Source organism: Gymnoscopelus microlampas (genome assembly GCF_963454915.1).
Source record: "Gymnoscopelus microlampas genome assembly, chromosome: 2".
Lineage (NCBI taxonomy): Eukaryota > Metazoa > Chordata > Actinopteri > Myctophiformes > Myctophidae > Gymnoscopelus > Gymnoscopelus microlampas.
Genome location: NC_139939.1, coordinates 46,989,206 through 46,998,709, shown reverse-complemented (window position 1 = coordinate 46,998,709; position 9,504 = coordinate 46,989,206). Strand labels below are relative to the sequence as shown.

Sequence of the window (9,504 nt, the reverse complement as noted above, 5' to 3'; positions counted from 1 at the left end):
ACCCCCTGTTGAAGACCCCTGCCCTACCCAAAGGAGTAAAGGAGTGTATTCAGTGTAACACCCTACTCACTTTCAAAACTGCCCTAAATAATCACCTTCAGGAGGCTGCAATTCCAAACTGGCCCCTGTCAAAGTCTCAACCTACCAGTAACCTGTAAGCTGATTGTATGACGTTCTGCATAGTAGTGTATATTTGTATGTCTTCTTAAATGTCATCATGATTTGAGTGCACGGGGATCTCATTTTAAAGAAGCCACTGTGCTTTTATTATGAGCGAATACCACCCAACTCACTCCAAATCCAACTCACTCCATGAAGACTTAAGACATTTTCGGCCAACTCACTCCAGGGCTCGGACAACTCCCTCCAGGACCAAAGACCAACTCACTCCAGGACCAAAGCCAACTCACTCCATGCAATGTCACCAGTGTAATATTGGTTCAATGTGTCAGTGGTGTAAAGTAACTAAGTACATTTACTTAAGTACAGTACTTAAGTACAATGTTGGGTATTTGTGCGTTATTTGAGTATTCCCAACTTCCAATGCTTTTACCTCTACTCCACTACATATTGGACCCAAATATTGTTTTTTTACTCCACTAAATGTATTTGTTTTACTAGTTACTTTGCAGCTATAAATTATAATATTATAAAACATGCATTAAACACTTTAGCCCTGTGTTTGTTTGTGTGTGTGTGTGTGTGTGTGTGTGTGTGTGTGTGTGTGTGGGGGGGGGGGGGTTGAATCGGTGGAGACTCTTACATTCTAACCCTAACCGTAAACCCTAACCCTAACCTGGGTGGAGGGTGATTATGCGGTTGAACTCAGTGGAGGAGGGCCATTAGGTGTAAGCAGTGGGGTGGAGTGAGTTGTCCTCTGCTGTGGAGGGAGTTGGCCAAACTCTGCTGTGGAGGGAGTTGACCAAGTGTGTGGAGTGAGTTGGGCTCTGCTGTGGAGGGAGATGTCTGGAGTGAGTTGGGCTCGATTTGGAGTGAGTTGGTTTTGGAGTGAGTTGGGCTGTTACCTTATGGGCGATCCAGTTTAGAGGACTTGTATTGTGAATTGTACTTCCATGTACTGTTTCCATGTCTATCAATTTTAAACCCAAGAAAGCCTATGGCTTGTTTCCATTGGGGGCTTTGTACTCAATTCATCGAAACATTAATGACAGACAAATATACACTACTATGCAAAACATCATGTAAACAGTTTGAAAACAAAAACAAAAATATGTACAGTAAACAGTTCGAGGGGGGAGGGAGGGGGGCTAGGCTTTGACTTTTACAGGGGCCAGTTTCTAATTGCAATTATTTCAGCCACCTGCATGTGATGCAAGTGCTCTTTTAGAGCGGGTTTGAAGGAGAGTAGGAATTTATACCCCTTTACGACTGTAGGTAGGGCGTTCCTCACTAAATCTATGCCTACAGCTAACCCTAACACCCTAACCATAAATCTAACCTCACACAGCCTAAACCTAACCTCAAAACCACGCCCACCTGGTCGAAGTACCGGGAAAAGAGAGAGTCCGGAATGGAGGCAGGTGAGGTTTATACTCCCAGGGCATATGACGAAGGTGTCGCGCCGCGTGCCCAAAATAGCAGACCTACAAGCTCACAACACGTCGTGATGCGAAGCGCTGTGAGCTTGTAGGTCTGCTGTTTTCGGTGCGCCACACCGGCGCGCAACGAAACCAGGCACTTTTTTGGACGCGCGAGGGCGCTCGACAAAAACCCAGCCTTGGATCCAAGACTATCATAGATGTTGTATTTTATCGAGTCTGACTTTTACTCAGTGGTGGAAAAAGTACTCACATTTTTTACTTAAGTAAAAGTATCAATACTGCAATGTAGAAAAACTCTGTTACAACCAGTAACTAAAGTTTTCAAATAATTATAGTGGAGTAAAAGTACAATATTTGCCTTTGAAATGTAATGGAGTAGAAGGAAAAGTACTAAAATTGGAAATACTCCAGTAAGTAAAACATTGCTCGAAATTGTACTTAAGTCTACAGGACTACGTACATGTTACTTTATAACACTGCTTTTACTTTCGTATCAATGCAAATGTCAAAATCAAGGCTACCAAAAACCAAGGATCTCCTCCCTGCCCTATAAGTTATATCTGTATGTCCAGCATATTAGTAAGATAGTTCACCTATAAAAACTATACAAATAAAAAAAACATCATCCAAATAACATTAATTGTAATAGTTTTTCTCATATTTCAGACATACTGTAAGTCTTTAGGTATTTTATATTTTAGAACCATTTAATTCTGAAATCTGAGAAAAACTGGCTACACTAGACATATTTTACAGTATGATGACTGTAGTTGTCCATCCATTGTCCAGTGGTGGAAAGTAACTAAGTACATTTCCTCAAGTACTGTACTTACGTATAATGTTGAGGTATTTCTTACTTTGCTGGAGTACTTCCAATTTTCAATACTATTACTTCTACTCCACTACTCAAAGGCAAATATTGTACTTTTACTCCACTATAATTATTTGAAAACTTAAGTTACTACCAGTAGTTACTTTGTAGATTTTGATTATTACAAAACCACTTCAGACCTATTAGCCTACAGTATATATCTTGGCAATTTGAAAATAGCCAATGTGTTCGCAGACCATCCATCCTTTGTCCTACCAGGCCCTAAGTGTGGGACCCTCATATATATTTTTGAAACCAACACAAGCTGCAACAAAGCATCAAAAGCCACAGGGCAGTATAGAAAACACTACCACTAGTAGTGATTTGTAATCCCTGCTTCCATTGGCTAGATAGCTAGCCACCCTGGTCAAATAAAATATCTTTAAATTAATAATCACTTTGGAATGAATCCTTAAGATTTTGTAAGTCAGACTAAACTAATTTGTAATAATGTCCGACAGCCAGAGGCATGAGTTAAAATTGATATTTGTAATGACCACAAAAAGACAAATGCTGTGATCATAATGTGATTGTGAACCAAGCTCTTTTAACGTAATGCACTGTCATTTAAATCATTTCACAATAAACAGACATGAAAATGTATAGGGCCATTTATCTTTGCTCTTCTATTGAAATGACAATATTTGTGTTTGTATTTATGCCAAATTTAAGTCATTCTTCTTTGGAGCTTTTGCCTTTATGGATAGTCACAGTGTAGAGAAACGGGCAGAAAGAGCCAGTGAGTGACACAGACCAAAGGACCGCCATGCCTGGGAATCGAACTGGGGGACTCGCCGTCAGGGATCAGAGAATATGTCATCTCTCAAGACGGGTTCGGCTCAGCAGCTGAATCTGTCTTGAGACGAAAAAAGAAAATATTTATTTTGCCGATGGGTTCCCAGATTGGAGAATATGGTATGCGCCTTAAACACTCAGCTATCAGCATCCATTATTTTAGATATTTACCTAATCGGAGCACACCCAAGACAGTCGACAGGTACATTTGTGTTCAAAGACAATTGCTTTATTTAGAAATCTTACTAAATTATACATCTCCTGATGCACAAAATTGCATTGCCATTTAACCAAAAAATGACTGATTCAGAAGGCACTGTTGAACATTACTGCTCACTGGTTGAGTCATTTTATGCACACTTGAACTCCAACTCACCAAGAAAATGTAAAATCAATAGCTTGTCCAACAGGTACAAGTGGGTGCCCATTTCCAAACCAAAACAAATTGTTCCTACTCTCAAAATAGAATAGCACTGCATTTGCAGTAATCAAACAAATGAATGTACTTGAACATGTACATTATAGCCAGTTATGCATCATGAACAAGCACTACTTCTTTTAATGGGTATCAGCAGTTGCTCAAAAAGTTTTGTATTGCTGGGTTTTGATTCTAGATTTTGTCAGAATTTTCAGCCTGTTTGATAAATATATATGCAACATTAAGACAAGTGGTTTGATTCAATCATTTCACAGATATTAGTGTATCAGCCAAAATAGTAGTCTCTATGCACAGACACAAATGTGTCCTTGATTAATAGAAATAAGTAGATGTCTACCTCTTGCCTGCTGGTTGTTTCAGTTCAAAATAGGGCTGCATAATTAATCTAGAATAATCAAAAATCATTATTTTACACTTTACAATGACGTTATCATGAAACTTGGTAAATAATTCAAACATATTAGGTCAGCTGTTGCACTTTTCCCTCGTATCCTCACACGACTTACACATGGCGTGGTTGATAACCAGAACAACCCATCTGTCCATCCATCAGGCTCAATAAGAGGTCATTACATATCAGAATATAATGTTAGGTAATGGCATTTGACACCCATAAGCTTCTTCTTCTCCTTTTGGCTATTTCTATTTCTAATATCAGGGGTTGCCACAGCGGATCACCTGTTAAGATCTGGTTCTGTTCTCTTCTTCTTCTTCTTCTTCTTTCTATGTCACTCCCGCCACCTGCATCCGTAAACCTCCTCTTTGGCCTTGCTCTTGACACCCATAAAGCAGAATGAGCAAAAATCATCATCATAATTGCGATTAATGATCACGATTACAATATGTGTCATAATCGTACAGCCCTAGTTTAAAACTCTGAAAATTACAGAGACCATATGTTGGCTGCTAATTAATACCACAAACGTATACCTCTGCTCCAGACAATCTGCTCTTTTGTCTTTCTTATTTACTATCATGGCAACAAGGACATAATTCTTAGAACAAAATTTCAAGTATAATTTTCAAAAGTCCAATTAGAATAGTCCAAAAGATGGATTCCTCTTCCTGAAAGTCCTCCTCCGACGACTGAGGGAATTTCTGACGCCCCTGTGCGTCTTCCGTCGGGTACGATCCTTTATGAAACGGGTCCTGCGCTACCATCTGATCGTAAAACACGCGCATTTCAAACTCGCTCTCCTGGTGCGACGGGTGGCCGTAGATGCTGATGCCCACGGGCCTCACGAAGTCCCCGGGCACCACCACCACGTCCTGGCCGCAGGTGACGGACTGCAGCTTGTAAGTGTCATAGCTGGGCCGCAGCGTCTTGTCGGACACGTACAGGTCTGCGTCGCCCTTGAGGCTACGCATGTGTAGGATGATCCTGCCGTCGTGGTTGAGGCGCAGGTAGCTGTAGTTACCCGCGCCGATGTGACCCTGGACCACGTGGAGCAGCACCCACTCCTCGGGGACGCTGTCGCCTTCTTGCTCCGAGGAGGGATGGAGGAACCCTTTGGCCTGAGACAGAAGGAGAGCTACGACTAGGGTACTGCAGTAGAGCATCATGCTGAAGGCATCTGTCTGTCTGTCAGTCGGTCAGTCAGTCACAGACTGGATGACGCCAGAGGACCTTAGAAGACACAGAATAACACGTTATGAACATTATGGCTGTCAAGATTACAAAATGTAAATTGACGATTAATTGTCACACAAAAAAATAAATCAAGGGGTGACGGCCACCCTTTATATAGTGCTTGGCCGGATGCTAATGACATCTCACTGATGTCACGATGAGTCAGCTATATCCAGTGGTGTGTTCTAGATTTTTTTGGAGGGCATACTATAATTATTCCCTCCCTCCCACGCGTGTATATAATTAATGCATTTTTAAGATTCACACGCGTAGTTCACTCGCGTATGTGGCCCGCACAGCATTGGCCAGGCCCAGTTTCGCAGTAAGACTGGGTACAATTACAATATGCTTTGTACTGATTTTCTACTGTTTCTAATGTTAATCACTGTGTAACTCAACCACTTCGGCGCTTTGAATGCAAAGCATGGATTATTACCATGTAAGAGTGCAAGGATTGCTATAAATAAATGCTGATTCGGCTGATTAGGTGCAGACGGAGGCCGTTCCAGAGACACATCAGACGGGGTAAGCGGCAGCTTACAAGGCGCTGCAGCGAAATGGATGGCTACGCTTGGCTACGAAAATGTTCTGCAAGTCACACTACGTTAAATGCCTTACAACGGTAGAACGCACCACTGGCTATATCCGCATATGGAGTTTTACATTAGCGTGATGTCAGCACATGATCACATGACATCTCTGCTGGCTCCATATATGGAGCTCTAGATCAACCACGACCAAAATATGGAGTTTGTGATGTCAGTCTTGGATAGGTTAGTAACTAACCTATCCAAGTCTGACATCACAAACTCCATATATGGAGCTGTCTGACATATCTAACTAACCATTAGATATGTCAGATAGCTCCATATATGGAGTGCCAATATTCAGTGGGTAACTATGACAACCTATCAAATATCCATATGACGTGAAGGCGAGTGAAAGCCTTCGTTGCGCACATTAACTGATCAAAAAGATTATATTATTATAGGTCAAGCTACCCAGTAGCATATGAAGGAATTAGAATCAGCCCCACATTTACATTACAAAGCAAACATATGAATGCATCATTAATTCAAATTAGTATGATTGTGAAATGGACCATTCTGCATGGAGTACTTTTACTTTTGGTACTGCAAGTATATTCTGATGCAGCAAACACTTGAATACAGGACATTTATGTTTAACAGATTATATCTACATTGTGGTATTGCTACTCTTACTCAAGTAAAAAAACTAATCTTAAGTACTTCTTCCACCACTGGTGGAGTTCATCTGAGCACGTTTCATTATGTCATGTAAGGTTTTAGCCGTACTTATGGCAGCGTTACTTTTGGGACAGTGAAAGCTGATACGATATAGTATTAAATGGCATCGTTGCCTGGCTGCAAGGCCTTCACGCATCTAAAAATAAGCAGTGATGTGAAGTACATTTACTCAAGTACTGTACTTAAGTACAATGTTGAGGTATTTTGATTTTACTGGACTATTTCCAGTTTTCAGTCATTTTACTTCTACTCCACGCTACATCTCAGAGGCAAATATTGTACTTTTACTTTTCTCCACTACAACTATTTAACAATGTTACTAGTTACTTTGTAGATTTTGATTATTATTACAAACATATATTAACCACTTCAGTCCTATAAACATTAAGGCCATTTGAAAATAGCAGATCTACAAGCTCACAATGTGTCGCAACGCATTGTGAGCTTGTAGATCTGCTATTTTCAGAAGATTTGTATACATTTTATACATGTGAAAACGTGTTAAATGGGACATTCTGTATAATGAGTACTTTCTACTTTTGGTGGTAGATTTTGATAGTAATACTTTTGTACTTTTACGTCTAAGTAAATTTTGAATTCGGGACTTTTACTTGTAACCGTGTTTCTACATTACAGTATTTATACTTTTACAGTAAAAGTAGCATACATTTTCAGATGTGGGTTAGGGGGGGACAAAGAAAATACAAAAAAATATATATTGGGGGGTCCATGACATGAAAATGTTTCAGAAATACTGGTAAAAGATTTGAATACGTTTTCCACCACTGAAAATAAGTTGGTCCTATAGACTCCTGTATTGCTTTTTACTTCACCAAGTCCTCATGACATAAATAATGTGCATACATATTTTTTGTTTTTATTTTTAAACAGTTTTTATGATGTTCTGCATAATAATATATATCTGTCTGTCATTAAATGTCTATTAATTGAGTTCAAAGGACCCCTGTGGAAACAAGCCATAGGCTTTCTTGGGTTTTAAATCCTATTAGCTGACCTTGCATTGAACTGTACTTTTATGTGCTTTTTCCTGCAAACTTCTGATAAAGTAGCCCATTGGTTCTCAAAGTGGGGTCCGGGGACCCCCAGGGGTACTTGAGGGGGTTCCAGGGGTCCCCAGCTAAATGATGGACAGGGACCAAATGTACCCTTATGGGTCTGTAACTCAGAGAGTTAAATTAACATTGATTTTACCATATGAATTCGGGTCCCAGAGGTATAAATGCCATTAAATGGGGGTCCGTAGCCTAATACATGTCAAACTGGGGGTCCTTGACATTAAAATGGTTGAGAATCACTGCTAGAAAGCCGTATAAACCTTCTCTTATGGGGGGTCCCTGGCTTATCATTTCAAATGGGGGTCCGCGGGCTAATAAGTGTCGATTTGGGGGTCCTTCGCATGAAAAAGTTTGAGAACCACTGGAGAACAGGAGTCCCTCAGTGTTGGACTGTGGACTCTCCTGACCCACTGCTCTTGTCTCTGCATTCAATGAGTCCATTTTGAGTTAATTTCCTCCACTTTTTTAACGATTTAACTGGCCGCAGAGAATTACTTATTTCTGCACGACGTCTTAATTGACATAAATTGATATTTCCACCAACCCAATGCTTTTTAAACGAGCTTAGATTGAACGTAGAAGACGAAAGGCTAAGCTATGGTACTTATTCAACCCAGTGCTAATGCTAATGTTACCTTAGCTCATTTATATGAATATTGTGAGATCCTAAGGTCGAGGTTTTACTTCTGAGTCAAACCAGATTAAACGGTAAAGTTAAAGAGTTCTTGGCTGTTATTAATCATCCTGAATAAATACTTACACACATCTGTCATTTTATGATCCGCATTTTTGGAAGCAACATATAAATAAAGTTGCACTTCTTCACTTCCTCTTCCTTTAATCAGTGTTGCCAGATTGTGGGAGAGAAATGAGCAACCGGGTCTGTCTACAAGCTCACGACCCGTTGTGAGCTTGTAGATCATCATCTGCTATTTTTTTTAAAAATCTTGAAATGTGGAATATTTTGAATATTTTTTTGAAACATTCTAACACCACAAATCTGGTAGGGGGGGGGGCTCCCTGGCACAACACATTTTCAGAGGGGGGTTGGGGGACAAATAAAATACATATTCATTTGGGGGTCCATGACATGAAAGTATTTTAGAACTACTGATTGAAATAATGTAGAAATTGTGAAACAAGCCGAAACACTTCGGCTTGTTTCACAAACAAGACGCAACCCGCAACTACCAATTATTTAGAAGGAACTTCACAGAAAGATAAGCTTAAAGTCGCTTGTAATAAGCAGACATGGCAGCCCTGCCCTTAATCCCCCCCATAGTGGCAGACTTCAGTCTGCTGCCATCTACAGGTTAGCACTGGGTATAACCGTCGTTGACCTAAATACAATTATAATATACTTAATAGGCCTATAATATATTTGATAATATACTTCATATGTTGTGCTTAGATGTTTATCGTGTTCTTTGAAAGGTGCAGTCACTATAGGTGTGCTAAGTAAAATCCCCCATACTGATGAAAACACCAGGTGATTTTTTAAAATAGAATTCTAAACAATGCAAATAAATGGTCTAAAGTAATTTGAGTTTTTGAAAGTAGGGTCGGAACCAAATTATTTTGGGGGGTCCCCAGATGATTAGCTTAATGTGCAACATTGTTTTGTCACTCAACAGTAGACAAAGCAACATACAGTATAAGTGGATACATGGTATCTGCACATTTCTAAAGTGACAATTTAATGACTTATAAGACCTTTTTAATAACAAATTGGCCAAATTGTCAAATATTACATAAGAAAGAGGCAAACATTGTGAAAATAGCCTCTGCGAGGCGCTGTGAGCTTGTAGTTTGGCTATTTGTACAATATTTTCACAATATTTAGTCAAGTCAAACTTAAATGTA

At 39.8% G+C, this 9,504-nt stretch overlaps 1 protein-coding gene across 2 annotated transcripts; it reads right to left on the bottom strand.

The window, feature by feature from the left end:
• Nucleotides 1-3,435: 3,435 nt before the first annotated feature.
• cUnh6orf120 (chromosome Un C6orf120 homolog) lies at nt 3,436-8,475 on the bottom strand. Of its 2 annotated transcripts, none has more exons than XM_084083105.1 (2): nt 8,402-8,475; nt 3,436-5,294 (listed from the first exon to the last, which is right to left on the bottom strand). In XM_084083105.1, exon 2 carries the CDS (start codon nt 5,228-5,230, stop codon nt 4,664-4,666), a length of 567 nt encoding a protein of 188 aa, XP_083939231.1. In that variant the 5' UTR covers nt 5,231-5,294; nt 8,402-8,475; the 3' UTR covers nt 3,436-4,663. The 2 variants fall into 2 exon arrangements, with proteins under 2 accessions (XP_083939231.1, XP_083939232.1); XM_084083106.1 differs by having other exon boundaries at nt 8,406-8,444.
• Between the last annotated feature and the right edge of the window lie 1,029 nt (nt 8,476-9,504).

What these genes read in the sequence shown, in the direction of transcription:
- cUnh6orf120 (XM_084083105.1), bottom strand. Translation starts at nt 5,230, where the DNA reads ATGATGCTCTACTGCAGTACCCTAGTCGTAGCTCTCCTTCTGTCTCAG.